The sequence below is a fragment of the Lagenorhynchus albirostris genome, chromosome 10 (genome assembly GCF_949774975.1).
Source record: "Lagenorhynchus albirostris chromosome 10, mLagAlb1.1, whole genome shotgun sequence".
In the NCBI taxonomy this organism is placed as follows: Eukaryota; Metazoa; Chordata; class Mammalia; order Artiodactyla; family Delphinidae; genus Lagenorhynchus; species Lagenorhynchus albirostris.
In genome coordinates, this window is record NC_083104.1 from 69,146,609 (window position 1) to 69,163,878 (window position 17,270).

Sequence of the window (17,270 nt, forward strand, 5' to 3'; positions counted from 1 at the left end):
AATCACGTTTTATTCAAAACATTGGTAGGATTACAGAAATTATTTAAGAGTGAGTTCTAAAAATAAGAAGAGGATAAAGCTATTTTTAATAACTTTTCCTTAAAATGCTAGCTATAAGTAGAGAACTTAAAAGGGAAGAGCTCTCCACTTTAGGTCCCCATATTTAGACTTTGTTTTGCAAATGTTTTCTGGTTACCATGCCAACTTCTGGATTTCTCTTTGTAAATGGGAAATTGGGAACCTCACCTTTTAAAAAAAATGATTAGTGTGTTCTTTTTATCCTGGTAAGCTCATTCTGTGCTGACAAATTATATTCTGACAGCTTGGTTGTAATCTAAAACATGCCTCTCTGGAGACTGAATAATAAAGTATTTCCAGGGATTGACAGTTACTCTTCATTTATATTTTTATGTATTTGCTTTCAATGAATTCAAGAGATAAACTGAAGTGCTACATACTTGCTATATTTTTTAAATAATTCAGAAATGTATCCTCACTTGAAAATTCTGACATGTCAATTTGATTATTGAACTTGTGAACTGTGGTGTAGGGAAAGAACATAAGCTTCTGAAACGGTCGGACTTGGAGCTGAACACTGGCTCTGCCACCTACTAGTTGTGTGACCTTGGGCAAGTAGTCTAACTCTTTGAGCCTTAGTTTCCATCTATAAAATAAGAATCAGAAACAATATATACATATATAAAGCATCTACAACAATGCCAACTCTATTGAGCAGGTTCTTGATATAACATGGTAGCTATTACCAAAGACAAAAATAAAAGCCAAGCACAGAAACATCCAAAACCTATTAGATTTGGTTTAAAAGATATCAGGCTTCACACAGGAAAAAAGTGAATACATTTTTAAAGTAATGCATAACCAACATTGTTAGAATTGGACTTCTTCATGTTTCAGCTATTTATACTATTGTTAAACACTCAACAGTAAATAATAGGAAAAAGACTTTTGGAACTTTGTAAGGTGATAAGACATGATAGATAAGCTTGTACAAAGGAAGCTTAAGGTCCTCAAGACTTTACAATAGTCTGAAAAGATGCAGTTGGCTAAAGTTAAGGCGTACCTTTAAAATAGCAAATGGCCAAGGTTTTTAGCTAATAGAGGTCATAGTGAACCAGGGCCAGGAGCCCTCCCTGACCCATTAAAGATGAGAGGACGTAATTGTGAGGATGAGGCCTGGAGTCCTCTAGGGATGCGTCACCTCAGGAAGAAGGTCAGCAGTGAGGCAGGGACAAGCTTCCCCGTGTTTTCCAGCAGCATTAATGGATCTACCTTTTTCATATTCCATTGGTGGGCAGGACCCATCTCTAGTCTGTCCCGCTCCGTTTGCTGTTTATTAAACTGTGTATGGAGGAGGATTTTTAGTGGGGCATGTTAAATTTTTCATTATTACACTCCCTAATTCTTAATCTGCCTTTATTCCTTTCTCTTCAATTATTGTGAGAAGAGCATCACAGATGATAGCATGGACAAAATGTTGAAGCAATACACAAATGCAAAACATTGTAAACAAAAGAAGATATTCTGAAATTAAAAACTATGTACCGCTCTCTTTAAATAAAAATAATAAGTTAAGGGTCCTCAAATCCATATTACATGTGGCACCTAAGCTCAACTTATTTAAGTTAGTCTATTGAAGAGTACTGATGCGGACCTAGTAAAACAACAACAACAAAACTAAGGTCCCAACACAATAACAGATGTCAACACCATGCTTTCACTACCTTACTTTTCTTTCCATTTATCTATCTTGTATTTAAGGTGGTGCATTCCAGAGGGTGAAAATGGGGCAGAAAAGAAGTCACTTGAGGGAGACTTTCTCAGACTACTTCTCCCAGCTTACTGTCCTCACCTATTGTTTGTCATCAGAGACAAGGAAGAACACAGAACCCGGGGAGGGTGGTTTAAAAAGGAAAGTGCCCGTGATCACAGTAAGCTGTTCACTTGGGGAACTGTTCCCACATCACCACCACCACTACCGAGACCACTTAATTCCTTTCACTGCAGTGTCGCTGGATGAGACCTTTGTGACCCTCCATCTCCAATCAGTAACTGGTTGAGGTTAGCGCCCAAGACTGCGTTGGCTCCAGAATCCTGGCTCTAGAATATGGTTCCCAGGTAAAATATAGGTGCTCAGTTAGGTTTGAATGTCAGATTAACAACAAATAGTTTTTAGTATAAGTATATCCCCAATATCGCGCTGAGACATACTTATACTACATACCATGGCAGTGTTCCTGGATCTGCCAACAATAGCTGCAAATGCATAGAGCACTTTCTATGTTCCATGCATTATTCTAAATTCTTTACAAATATTAATTCACTGAATACATGAAAATACATGGATAGGTAAACATATGCCAATACATGGATGACTGGAGGTTAGGAAGAATGAACCATGTATTTTAAGTTTCAAAACTTATGCAAAAATTCCTATAATTAAGACTTTTGATGAGTTGTCACTGACTAGCTGCAAATCAATTTGTAGAAAATTTAAAAATATAAAACTAAAAAAGACTAGATTTTTGTCCCTGCTCATTAACTAGCTGGAAGACCTTGGGAGAATCTTCTCAATTCTCTGGATCTAGGTTTCCTTCTCCTAACATGAAATTGGGATGAAATTATTTTTAAAGTCATTGCTGCCCCTAAAATTCTATTATATCTTATAATGTGCAAAAAACAGCTTGCAGAGAAATGCTTATTACCTCTGCAATCATTCTGTTGGTGTCTCCTAAGAAAAGCAGATTCAGAGCTTCTTCCTCTGTGGTTGCCTGATGAAGAGACAAGTTTTTCAGGTGGATATTCTGATCAGGGTCCTCCAATACTGTCACTTTCCTAGGGAAATGGGAAGCAACAACACAAGGCACTTTGAGAATGAAAAGAACTTCAAGTCTTTCTTACAGGTTTCTTTTTTAAAAGCTGTATGCACGATGTCTTGAATTTATAAAATCCAATAGTACACAAGACACCAGACAGTACTGGATTAGCATCAAACACTGACATTCCCTTGACAGTACTACCAAATAGCTTTGGGGCTGAAAAGTATATTACAAGCTCCTGATTTAAAGCCATCTGTCTTGGTAATCATCAGAACCCCAAAGCAACTTAAAATACATATTCTTATTGAATTAAAAATGCAAATAGTTAACCTTCTACCTATATCAGGAAACTTGGCTATACAGTATTTTTCTATGTCATAATTCAGTTTCTTACATAGGTAATGCACAAATTTTTCTCCTTCTTATTTTTCCCTTTTGTTCAATTTCATACCATTTTCAATTTACATGACATTTCAAACTGGTTAGCTCATCAATTTAAACATGATGAAAACTGAGGCATCTGTTATCCCTCTAGGAGTTGTTCCCTTGTCTAGTTTTCTTATCAAGGTGAATTAAAAATAATCAAGAAGTCTTGTAATAAAATTTTAGTTCATAATTATTATTTTTATGTCCATCAGATGTGTTTCTTGACTTTTTTTCATTTACAACATCACTTTTCCTTCCACTGAATCCTTACAGTAAGAGCCTTAGGTCTGGAATTACATTCATCTATTACAACTGCCTCAGTGGGCATCCTGGTGCCAACACCACTTCCTCCCAGGTGAATTCTAACCCTGTTTTGAGAGTTGGCTTGTCAGTACTCTCCTTAGAGTCCTCTTAGGATTTTCTGCAAATGAACACAATTTGGCTAAACTCCTCACAGTCTTGCTTCAAATGCCTACAGATTCAAGCAATAAAGTTACTAAAGAGAGTTCCCTTGCGCCTCTTGAGTTTTGCTTTCTTGATTTTCTTAAAAATTGTTGAAGAAAGGAAATCTGTAATTCACAAGTGTTGCAAGTGTACCTCCAGATATCTGCACTTGCTTACAGCATTTGGAACTGATGATAATAGATAAAGGTTGGCATCGTTTAGCACTATTTCTCCCTTCAAAGTACAACTAGCAAGTGGACATGTGTCACTTGCCTATTGACAAAAATACATTTATAAAACCTTAAAAATGAAGATTTTGCAAAGACCATAATTTTTCAGTCTTCCATTTTGTAAGGAGGTTATCTGGACTTTCATATGTAATTTGTGGGCACTTAAAATACTAACTGCAGGAAGAAAATGTAGCTCTACCAGCACCTCTGTGACCAATATGTCACTAATAATCTAGCCTGTTGCCAAGTTTTGGACTCCTTTTTGTCTCCTTCAACAATACCACCTAAGATGGAAAAAGATCTCTTCCCTAAATGAAAACAAGTATATTTTATTTATTTTTCAACAAGACTCATAAGTGAGCTTATTAAAAATGCTTGAGTTAAAAAATGCTTAGAAAACATTAAGGCATTTTTAACTGAAATAGATGAATTGTGCTCCATTTTTAGGAACCCCCTTTATTCCTTAAGCTTTGCTTCCACCCTGATCCTTCTGATATGCTCGAGAAGGTTTGCCTAAATTCAATCCCTAAGGACACAGAAGTTAGAATTCTTCCTAAATCCACAGATTCTAGGTCTTAAAGGTAAAAAGAAGTTAAGTAATATTGGAAGGAAGATGAAAGCATGAAATAAGTGATGAGACAGTATATTAGAAGTGAGAAAAGAAGAGAGTTCTGTCTGTTTCAACAGGAGGAAGAAAACAAATTCTCCAACTCTGAGGCAAAGTCACCTGTGGTACATGTTGCAAGACCAAGTCTGATACAAAACCAACCTGTGCAAGTTCAGAAAAGGGAGAGGTGGGGGAGCAGGAAACAATTCAAAGACGAGGATGCTCACGCTCACTGGGCACCAAAAATATGCCAGGGACCTGCACTGTCTTCTGTAATCCAGTTGTAATCCTGGCTGCACACAGGAATAGCCTGCAGAACTTAAAGCAACACACCGGTACCAGGTGTTCTCCTAAGAGGTTCAGATTTGACTGTTTTGGGGCGTGGACTGGGTATCAGAATCTGTAAAGGTTCCAGGTGATTCTAGCGTGCAGCCAAGGTTAAGAGCCATTGACTTCATCTTTAACAACCACACAAGGTGGACACAGGGGGAGGAGGTTTCTGGTTTCTTTATCTTTACTCTCCACCCAGCTCCACCCCAAGCCCAAAGGGGAGAGTTACTCATTTTACTGGTTGGAGCTGAAGTCACTTTGGGCCATATCTACTAATAGGCAAGGTCCCTGTGAATTTTAAAAAGCTTGTCCTTCCATGGGAGGTTTCTTTTCTACTTCCCTGACCATGCAGCTGATGGGTAAACTAAGCCACCCATTAACCACAACAATAACTACAGCTCAACTGGGGATTATGGATATTCCTAAACATCCATAGGGTTTATATCGTTGCTAAATCAAAACAAAATCTAAATGATATATCATAAATAATCTCACCATTACTTCACTGAAATGAATGCAGAAAACAAGCAAGTATGGAACTCTAAAAGTGTTCATTTATTAGACAACCTAAATGGGTCACTGATTTAGGATTATATTTACAAAGAATAGTTAGAAGCATAAGGTAGAAAGCGTGAAATGTCATCAGCAGCATTCGGCTAAGCTACTTTTTTCCTTCTAAATCATTCAGAGCCTTTGATTTGCAATGGACCTACCTCAGAACTATTACACTTCTATATTTACTTCCGGGTGCTCGTCCAGCTTTGTCACTTTGATCACAATACAGTTTGCACGTGCTTCCAGTTTTTCTGTATAGAACTCTCAGCTGTCTTTTGTAACCCTGTAACTCATCACCATGCATTTCTCTGGCACTTTTCTGATACTGTTTTCCTCACTACTTTCTGATTTCTTGCCTGTGGAGGTTTTGAAAAGTAAATGAAAAGACAGGTTGGTGTCCAGTTTACTTTGGCTTCTTTCATGGTTCTGTCCCTGCTTTGGGCTCATCTGTTGGGCACGCTTTAATAAAAAGACTCCACCTCTGGCATCTTTCTGGAATCTTCTTCAGTGCAACTGTCTCCCATCAGGGTCTCTCTTGCCAGTTCTTCTCCTCAGATTCTTTCCTGGTTTCTGCCCAATCCCTTGGGCATGAGGCTTTGGACCTTCCCTTATTGCCTTGCCTGCCCTCATTGAAAATCCCTTTTGCACTTAAGCCTCCCAACCAATTTGTCACTCCCACCCACTCTCATGCCTTTACTCAGAGAAGTGCAGCCTCAGCTGGGTACTACCTCTTGACTAGGTCGACTAATCTAGGAGGGAGAATGCTTTAAACTCTGCTGCTGGTGGAAAGCTTTTCAAAGTTGGAGGAAATAAGAATCATTAGCAAAAGTTTCTCTTCGAGTTGCTTCCTTTCCTGGCCCTTCCCCACCCCCCTGCCACTCCCCATGCCCTCAGCTCTCTAACAAATCAATAGCTATTTCCTGAATCCTCAGTCTACCACTCGATTCTGACTATAATTTTCATAGCTTGAAAGAGGGCTTTATTGGAGTTTCTTAAATAAACATCTTAATTCCAAGATGGAAACCCCCCAAACTATTTATTTGATTCCTCTTTGAAAGGGCCTGTGAATAGTTTTCTCTACAAAATGTTTCTAAAATGTTTAGATTTCAAGCAAAAAGCCACTGATAGCCTTAACTTGGACCCCTAAGTGGAAAAGTTCTGCTAAGTATACTCAGCCTACTCAATGATGGAGAAGAAGCAAGCTTTGTGTTTTCTCTGTAAACAGAGACTCTTTTCCATTTGGCTAAGTAGTTGGAATTTTCAGGCTTTCTAACTGACTGGAAGACATATAAAGAGCAATGGCCAAGCTCTTGTTCCCAATAATGGAAGCCATCAATGAAAGAACCCTCCCCACCCTACATCCCATCTCCACAACATTCCAATACCACCAACTTGCTGAACAGGGACTTTCCAGGAGTTACTACAGTGAATCTGGTCTCTCATGTTCATGTTATAGACAAATATTGCTATGGTGATTTCTGTTATTTTTTTCTACTTGCGAGTGCCCCGTGTGATGGTGCAGGCCAGGCACTGAACAACGGCACCTTGTTCAAGATGGTGCAATTCACATGAGTCTGTAGATTATGACTTATGTCTGTCAGGGGGCAGTAAAGTGACTTCCAACAAAACCAGCATATTACAACAATTTTTCAACAGGTGGCAGGGTTGCCTTTTAATAATCGCATGAAGGTACCATAAAGATGAGAGGTAGCTCAGTCTAGTTACCTTGACTTAGAAAAATATCAGTAGCAGGCAGCCCTCATGAAAATGGAAGGGTGTCCATCAGGCTCTTCTAAATAACTGAATAATCTCACATATTGTAAACAGAGCTGCACCATTCATTTCAAAAAGGGAATATTACCTAATTCATCATTTTCCAACTTCCTTTTTTCCCCCACCCCAACACATTTTCAGAAACTCTCTACAGGGTAGATTTGGGGGAAGATGTAAATTTTTAGAAGTATGTAAGGGGAGCCCTTCTTCTTTAGATTGATTAAAAATCTAAAAGATTTCTTCTGTTATAAAATATAATAGTTGAAACATATCACTTCAAAAAAGAAAGTTTTATGAACCTGCAATAAATTTTTGTGTTGGTCTTAACCTAGACAGAATGGGCTAACAGTAATGGATACTTTTTCTCAAGATCACTATTGAGGTATTTTGAAAACTCTTTCTAGTAACTTGAAGAAGCTATCTTTTCTTTCTTGTTTTATCTAATATTATATCTTCTTACTGATAATGAAAAACATAGCCAATCACATGACACTTTAGATTGAGTTGTTTCATTTAACCCACTAAAAACACCAGGTTCTCTACTAAATATTTAAAGAAGAGATTATACCACTTATCTACAATCTCATTCAGGAGAGAGAAGCAGAGGAAATACTTCCTAACTCATTCTGTGAGGACAGCATTACCCTTATACCAAAACCAAAGACATAACGAAAAGAAAACTCTAGACTATATCTCTCATGAACATAGATGCAAAAATCCTCAGTAAAGTATTAGCAGATCAAATCCAACAATGTAGAAAAATAATTATATACCATGACCAAGTGGGATTATCTCAGGTATACAAGGCTGGTTCAACATTCAAACATCAGTCAATATAATCCATCACATCAACAGACTGAAAAAGAAAAATCACATGATCATATTAATAGATGCTGAACAAGTATCTGACAAAAACCAATACCAATTCATGATAAAAACTCTCAGTAAATTAGGAATAGAGGGGATCTTTCTCAACTTGATAAAGACTATCTACAAAAAAACCTACAGCTAATTTGAGAGCTAATGGTGAGAAACTCAAAGTTTTCTTAGTAAGATCAGATACAAGGTAAAGATATCCCCTCTCACCGCTCCTTTTCAACATTATACTGGAAGTCCTTGTTAATGCAGTAATGCAAGAAAGGAAATAAAAGGTATACAGACTGGGAAAAAAGACATAAAGATGTCTTTGTTCACAGATGATGTGACAATCTATGCAGAAAACCTGAAAGAACTGACAAAGAACTCCTGGAACTAATAGGTGATTAGAGTAACACGGCAGGATACAAAGTTAATATACAGAAGTCAATTGCTTTTTTGTATACTAGCAATGAACAAGTGGAATTTGAAATTAAAAACACAAAACCATCTACCTTAGCACCTAAAAATGAAGTATTTAGATATAAGTCTAACAAAATATGCACAATATCTATATGAGAAAACTACAAAACTCTGACGAAAGAAATCAAAGAACTAAATAAATGGTGAGATATTCCAAGTTCATGGAGAAGGAGACTCAATATTGTCCAGATGTCAGTTCTTCCCAACTTGATCTATAAATACAATGCAATCCCAATCAAAATCCCAGCACATTATTTTGTGGATATTGACAAAATTATTCTAATGTTTATATGGAGAGGCAAAAGACCCACAAGAGCAAAAACAAAATTGAAGGAGAAGAACAAAGTAGGAGGACCAACACTACCCAACTTCAAGACTTACTATAAAGCCACAGCAATCAAGACAGTGTGGTATTGATGAAAGCATAGATAAATTGATCAGTGGAATGGAACACAGAGTCCAGAAATAGACTCACATAACTATAGTCAGCTGATATTTCACAAAGAAATCAAAGCGATACAATGGAGCAAAGACAGCCTCTTCAACAAATGGTTCTAGAATAACTGGACATCCACATGCAAAAAAAAATGAATCTAGACACAGACTTTGCACCACTCATAAAAATTAACTCAAAATGGATCACAGACCTAAATATAAAATGCAAAACTATAAAACTCCTAGAAGATAACATAGGAGAAAACCTAGATGGCCCTGGGGGCGGTGATGCCTTTTTGGATATGACATCAAAGCCATGATCCATGAAGGAAATAATTGATAAGCTGGACTTCATTAAAATTAATAGACAATGTCTAAAGAATTAGAAGATAAGCCACAGACTGGGAGAAAACATTTTCAGAAGACACATCTGGCAAAGGACTGTTATCCAAAATATACAAAGAACTCTTAAAGCTCAACAATAAGAAAACAAATAACCCAATTAAAAACTGGGCCAAAAACCTTAACAGGATCTCAAAGAAGATATACAGATGGTAAATAAGCATAAGAAAAGATGATCCATGTCATATGTCATCAGGAAAATGGAAATTAAAACAATAATGAGCTACCCCTACACACTTATTAGAATGGCCAAAATCTGGAACATTGACAACATCAAATGCTGGGATGTGGAGCAACAAGAACTCTCATTCATTGCTGATGGGAATGCAAAAATGGTACAGTCACTACAGTTTGGTAGTTTCTCACAAAACTAAATATATCCCTCCCATATCATCTAGCATTCATGGTCCTTGATATTTACCCAAAGAGGCTGACAACTTACGTTCACACAAAAACCTATACACAGATATTTATCGAGGCTTTATTCATAACTGCCAAAAACTTGAAAGCAACCGAGATGTCCTTCAGTACGTGAATGGATAGATAAACTTTGGTACATACAGACAGTGGAATATTATTCAGTGCTAAAAAGAAATAAACTATCAAGCCGTGAAAAAACATGAAGGAGACTTAACTGCATATTACTAAGTGAAAGAAGCCAGTCTGAAAGAGCTACATACTGTATGATTCCAACTATATGACATTCTGGAAAAGACAAAACTATGGAGATAATAAAAAGATCAGTGGTCACCAAAGGTGGAGGTAGGGGTAGTGATGACTAGGCAGAACACAGAGAATTTTAAGTCAGTGAAAATACTCTGTATACTATCATGATGAATATAAGTCATTATACATTTGTCCAAACCTATGGAATGTACAACACCAAGAGTGAAACCTAGGACTTTGGGTGATTTTGATGTGTCAATGTACGTCCATTCTTTGTAACAAACGTGTCATTTTGGTGAGTGATGTTGAAAATGGGAAAGGTTATGCATGTGTGGGGGTAGGGAGTATATGGGAAACCTCTGTACCTTCCTCTCAATTCTGTTGTGAACCTAAAACTAAATACTTCATCATGAAAAAAAAAAAAAAAAACAGGTCCAAACTGAAAGCTGTAAAATATTCTTTTTTTTAAATTGAAGTATAGTTGATTTACAAGAATATAGTAGTTTTAGGTGTACAAAATAGCAATTCATTATCTTTATAGTTATACTCCATTTAAAGTTATTATAAAATATTGGCTATATTCCCTGTGCTGTACAATATATCCTTGTAGCTTATTTATTTTGTATGTAGTAGTTTGTACCTCTTAATCCTCAAAGGTGCAAAATATACTGAGCGCTTGTTGTGATGAATTCTTGTCTTGTTTTCCACATTAACTTCTTTCTTTTCAACTGGTAAAATTCCTCTACTAAATATTACCATTATTATTTCTATTTTTATGTTCATTATTTATTTATTTTTTCTTATTAGTCATCCATTTTATACGCATCAGAGTATACATGTCAATCCCAGTCTCCCAATTCATCACACCACAACCCCCACCTCCCGCTGCTTTTCCCCCTTGGTGTCCACACGTTGGTTCTCTACATCTCTGTCTCAATTTCTGCTATGCAAACTGGTTCATCTGTACCATTTTCTAGGATCCACATATAGGCGTTAATACACAATATTTGTTTTTCTCTTTCTGACTTATTTCACTCTAGATGCATCCAGGTCTCTACAAATGACCCAATTTCATTTCTTTTTATGGCTGAGTAATATTCCATTGTATATATGTACCACAGCTTCTTTATCCATTCATCTGTCGATGGGCATTTAGGTTGCATCCACGACCTGGCTATTGTAAATAGTGCAGCAATTAACATTGGGGTGCATGTGTCTCTTTGAATTATGGTTTTCTCTGGGTATATGCACAGTAGTGGGATTGCTGGGTCATATGGTAATTCTATTTTTAGTTCTTTAGGGAACCTCCATACTGTTCTCCATAGTGGCTGTATCAATTTACATTCCCACCAACAGTGCAAGAGGGTTCCCTTTTCTCCACACCTTCTCCAGCATTAATTGTTTGTAGATTTTCCGACGATGGCCATTCTGACTGGTGTGAGGTGATACCTCATTGTAGTTTTGATTTGCATTTCTGTAATGATTAGTGATGTTGAGTATCCTTTCATGTGTTTGTTGGCAATCTGTATGTCTTCTTTGGAGAAATGTCTATTTAGGTCTTCTACCCGTTTTTGCATTGGGTTGTGTGTTTTTTTGATATTGAGCTGCATGAGCTGCTTGTATGTTTTGGAGATTAATGCTTTGACCGATGATTCATTTGCAAATATTTTCTCCCATTCTCAGGGTTCTCTTTTCGTGTTGTTTATGGTTTCCTTTGCTGTGCAAAAGCTTTTAAGTTTCATTAGGTCCCATTTGTTTATTTTTGTTTTTATTTCCATTATTCTAGGAGGTGGATCAAAATATATCTTGCTGTGATTTATGTCAAAGAGTGTTCTTCCTATGTTTTCCTCTAAGAGTTTTACAGTGTCTGGTCTTACATTTATGTCTCTAATCCATTATGAGTTTATTTTTCTGTATGGTGTTAGGGAGTGTTCTAATTTCATACTTTTACATGTAGCTGTCCAGCTTTCCCAGCACCACTTATTGAAGAGACTGTCTTTTCTCCATTGTATACCACTGCCTCTTTTGTCATAGATTAGTTGACCATAGGTGCATGGGTTTATCTCTGGGCTTTCTATCCTGTTCCATTGATCTATATTTCTGTTTTTGTGCCAGTACCATATTGTCTTGATTACTGTAGCTTTGTAATATAGTCTGAAGTCAGGGAGTCTGATTCCCCCTGCTCCGTTTTTTTCACTCAAGACTGCTTTGGCTATTTGGGGTTTTCTGTGTCTCCATGCAAATTTTAAGATTTTTTGTTCTACTTCTGTAAACAATGCCATTGGTAGTTTGATAGGGATTGCACTGAATCTGTAGATTGCTTTGGGTAGTATACTCCTTTTCACAATTTTGATTCTTCCAATCCAAGAACATGGTATATCTCTTCATTTGTTTGTATCATCTTTAATTTCATTCATCAGTGTCTTATAGTTTTCTGTATACAGGTCTTTTGTCTCCTTAGGTAGGTTTATTCCTAGGTATTTTATTCTTTTTGTTGCAATGGTAAATGGGAGTGGTTCCTTAATTTCTCTTTCAGATTTTTCATCATTCGTGTATAGAACTGCAAGAGATTTCTGTGCATTCATTTTGTATCCTGCAACTTTACCAAATTCATTGATTAGGTATAGTAGTTTTCTGGTGGCATTTTTAGGATTCTCTATGTATAGTATCATGTTATCTGCAAACACTGACAGTTTTACTTTTTCTTTTCCAATTTGGATTTCTTCTATTTCATTTTCTTCTCTGATTGCTGTGGCTAGGGCTTCCAAAACTATGTTGAATAATAGTGGTGAGAGTGGACATCCTTGTCTTGTACCTGATCTTAGAGGAAATGCTTTCAGTTTTTCACCATTGAGAATGATGTTTGCTGTGGGTTTGTCGTATATGGCCTTTATTATGTTGAATTAGGTTCCCTCTATGCCCACTTTCTGGAGAGTTTTTATCATAAATGGGTGTTGAATTATGTCAAAAGCTTTTTCTGCATCTATTGAGATGATCATATGGTTTTTATTCTTCAATTTGTTAATATGGTGTATCACATTGATTGATTTGTGTATATTGAAGAATCCTTGCATCTCTGGGATAAATCCCACTTGATCATAGTGTATAATCCTTTTAATGTGTTGTTGGATTCTGTTTGCTAGTATTTTATTGAGGATTTTGCCTCTATATTCATCAGTGATATTGGTCTGTAATTTTCTTTTTTTGTAGTATCTTTGTCTGGTTTTGGTATCAGGGTGATGGTGGCCTCATAGAATGAGTTTGGGAATGTTCCTTCCTCCACAATTTTTTTGGAAGAGTTTGAGAAGGATGAGTGTTAGCTCTTCTGTAAATGTTTGAGAGAATTCACCTGTGAAGCCATCTGGTCCTGGACTTTTGTTTGTTGGAAGATTTTTAATCACAGTTTCAATTTCAGTGCTTATGATTGGTCTGTTCATATTTTCTATTTCTTCCTGGTTCAGTCTTGGAAGGTTATACTTTTCTACGAATTTGTCCATTTCTTCCAGGTTGTCCATTTTATTGGCATAAAGTTGCTTGTTGTACTCTCTTAGGATGCTTTGTATTTCTGCCATGTCTGTTGTAAGTTCTCCTTTTTCATTTCTAATTTTATTGATTTGAGTCCTCTCCCTCTTTTTCTTGATGAGTCTGGCTAATGCTTTATCAATTTTGTTTATCTTCTCAAGAAACCAGCTTTTAGCTTTATTGATCTTTGCTGTTGTTTTCTTTGTTTCCATTTCATTTGTTTCTCTCTGATGTTTGATTTCTTTCCTTCTACTAACTTTGGGTTTTGTTTGTTCTTCTTTCTCTAGTTTCTTTAGGTGTAACATTAGATTGTTTCTTTGAGATTTTTCTTGTTTCTTGAGGTAGGCTTGTATAGCTATAAATTTCCCTCTTAGAACTGCTTTTGCTGCATTCCATAGGTTTTTGATCATCGTGTTTTCATTGTCATTTGTTTCTAGGTAGTTTTTGATTTCCTCTTTGATTTCTTCAGTGATCTCTTGGTTATTTAGTAACGTATTGTTTAGCCTCCATGTGTTTTTTTTTACGTTTTTTCCCTGTAATTGATTTCTAATCTCATAGTGTTGTGGTTGGAAAAGATGCTTGATATGATTTCAATTTTCTTAAACTTACTGAGGCTTGATTTGTGACCCAAGATGTGATCTATCCTGGAGAATGTTTTGTGTGCACTTGCGAAGAACGTGTAATCTGCTGTTTTTGGATGGAATGTCCTATAAATATCAAATAAATCTGGCTGGTCTATTGTGTTATTTAAAGCTTGTGTTTCCTTATTACTTTTGTGTCTGGATGATCTGTCCATTTGTGTAACTGAGGTGTTAAAGTCCCCCACTATTACTGTGTTACTGTCGATTTCCTCTTTTACAGCTGTTAGCAGTTGTCCTACGTATTGAGGTGTTCCTATGTTGGGTGCATATATATTTATAATTTTTATATCTTCTTCTTGGGTTGATCCCTTGATCATTACATAGTGTCCTTCCTTATCTCTTGTAACATTCTTTATTTTAAAGTCTATTTTATCTGATATGAGTACTGCTACTCCAGCTTTCTTTTGATTTCCATTGGCATGGGATATCTTTTTCCATCCCCTCACTTTCAGCCTGTATATGTCCCTAGGTCTGAAATGGGTCTCTTGTAGACAGCATATATATGGGTCTTGTTTTTGTAGCCATTCAGTAAGCCTGTGTCTTTTGGTTGGAGCATTTAATCCATTCACGTTTAAGGTAATTATCGATATGTATGTTCCTATGACCATTTTCTTAATTGTTTGGGGGTTTTTTTTGTAGGTCCTTTTCTTCTCTTGTGTTTCCCAATTACAGAAGTTCCTTTAGCATTTGTGGTACAGCTGGTTTGATGGTGCTGAATTCTCTTAGCTTTTGCTTGTCTGTAAAGCTTTTAATTTCTCCATCAAATCTGAATGAAATCCTTGCTGGGTAGAGTAATCTTGGTTGTAGGTTCTTCCCTTTCATCACTTTAAGTATGTCATGCCACTCCCTTCTGGGTTGTAGAGTTTCTGCTGAGAAATCAGCTGTTAACCTTATTGGAGTTCCCTTGTATGCTAGTTGTCATTTTTCCCTTGCTGCTTTCAATAATTTTTCTTTGTCTTTAATTTTTGTCAACTTGATTACTACGTGTATCGGCGTGTTTCTCCTTGGGTTTATCCTGTATGGGACTCTCTGCACTTCCTGGACTTGGGTGGCTATTTCCTTTCCCATGTTAGGGAAGTTTTCAACTATAATCTCTTCAAATATTTTCTCTGGTCCTTTCTCTCTCTCTTCTCCTTCTGGGACCCCTATAATGTGAATGTTGTTGCATTTAATGTTGTCCCAGAGTTCTCCTAGGCTGTCTTCATTTCTTTTCATTCTTTTTTCTTTATTTTTTTCCTCAGCAGTGAATTCTACCATTCTGTCTATCAGGTCACTTAACCATTCTTCTGCCTCAGTTATTCTGCTAATGATTCGTTCTAGTGTAGTTTTCATTTCAGTTATTGTATTGTTCATCTCTGTTTGTTCTTTAATTCTTCTAGGTCTTTGTTAAACATTTCTTGCATCTTGTCAATCTTTGCCTCCATTCTTTTTCCAAGGTCCTGGATCATCTTCACTATCATTATTGTGAATTGTTTTTCTGGAAGATTGCCTATCTCCATTTAGTTGTTTTTCTGGGGTTTTATCTTGTTCCTTCATCTGGTACATAGCCCTCTGCCTTTTCATCTTGTCTATCTTTCTGTGAATGTGGTTTTCGTTCCACAGGCTGCAGAATTGTAGTTCTTCTTGCTTCTGCTCTCTGCCCTGTGGTGGATGAGGCTATCTAAGAGGCTTGTGGAAGTTTCCTGATGGGTGGGACTGGTGGTGGGTAGAGCTGACTGTTGCTCTGGTGGGCAGAGCTCAGTAAAACTTTAATCCGCTTGACTGCTAATGGGTGGGGCTGGGTTCCCTCCCTGTTGGTTGTTTGGCCTGAGGCAACCCAACACTGGAGCCTACCCAGGCTCTTTGGTGGGGCTGAAGTCGGACTCTGGGAGGGCTCACACCAAGGAGTACTTCCCAGAAATTCTGCTGCCAGTGTCCTTGTCCCTTGGTGAGCCACAGCTTCCCCCCGCCTCTGCAGGAGACCCTCCAACACTAACAGGTAGGTCTGGTTCAGTCTCCTATGGGGTCACTGCTCCTTCCCTTGGGTCCCGATGTGCACATTACTTTGTGTGTGCCCTTCAAGACTGGAGTCTCTGTTTCCCCCAGTCCTGTTGAAGTCCTGTAATCAAATCCCACTAGCCTTCAAAGTCTGATTCTCTAGGAATTCCTCCTCCCATTGCCAGACCCCCAGGTTGGGAAGACTGACATGTGGCTCAGAACCTACACTCCAGTGGGTGGGCTTCTGTGGTATAAGTGTTCTCCAGTTGGTGAGTCATCCACCCAGCAGTTATGGGATTTGATTTTATTGTGATAGTGCCCCTCCTACCATCTCATTTTGGCTTCTCCTTTGTCTTTGGATGTGGGGTATCTTTTTTGGTGAGTTCCAGTGTCTTCCTGTTGATGATTATTCAGCATTTAGTTGTGATTCCGGTGTTCTCGAAAGAGGGAGTGAAAGCATGTCCTTCTACTCCACCATCTTGAACAAATCTCCCCATTATTATTTCTAATAATCATATTATTAGACTTGAACTCTGGTCTTTTGATTTCCCAAAGAACTTAATCAACACCCAACGGTATTTCTACCACCTAAAGTCTGCCATTTCAGAGGTGCTGGCAACCTGTATATGATTTATTGCCTGTCTGAAAAGGTGCAAAATTGAAATGATTCATTTAATGTAATATATCCTACATGATTCAAGGATGCCCAATGTCACTGTGGCAACATCTTCATACTTTCAAAAGGTTTCTGCTTCTTATTGTGCTTAGGCTTTCATATGCTATGAAAAGAGGTATCACCAAAAGAACTCAAGAAAGAGAACTAGGGGCTTCCCTGGTGGCGCAGTGGTTGAGAGTCCACCTCCCGATGCAGGGACACGGGTTCATGCCCTGGTCCGGGAAGATCCCACATGCCGCGGAGCAGCTGGGCCTGTGAGCCATGGCCGCTGAGCCTGCACATCCGGAGCCTGTGCTCCGCAACCGGAGAGGCTGCAACAGTGAGAGGCCCACATACCGCAAAAAAGAAAGAAAAAAAGAGAACTGGAAGCTGCTACAGAAATGCAAAACCAAAATGAGAATTATCCATTAC

General features: G+C 37.6%; 1 protein-coding gene across 1 annotated transcript in view; it reads right to left on the minus strand.

Moving 5' to 3' along the window:
• Positions 1-17,270, minus strand: part of KIF6 (kinesin family member 6) — a 388,295-nt gene that overhangs the window by 268,368 nt on the left and 102,657 nt on the right. Inside the window, exon 6 of the mRNA XM_060162791.1 lies at positions 2,724-2,853. Coding sequence (XP_060018774.1) covers positions 2,724-2,853 — 130 coding nt within the window. The remainder of the gene's footprint in view (positions 1-2,723; positions 2,854-17,270) is intronic.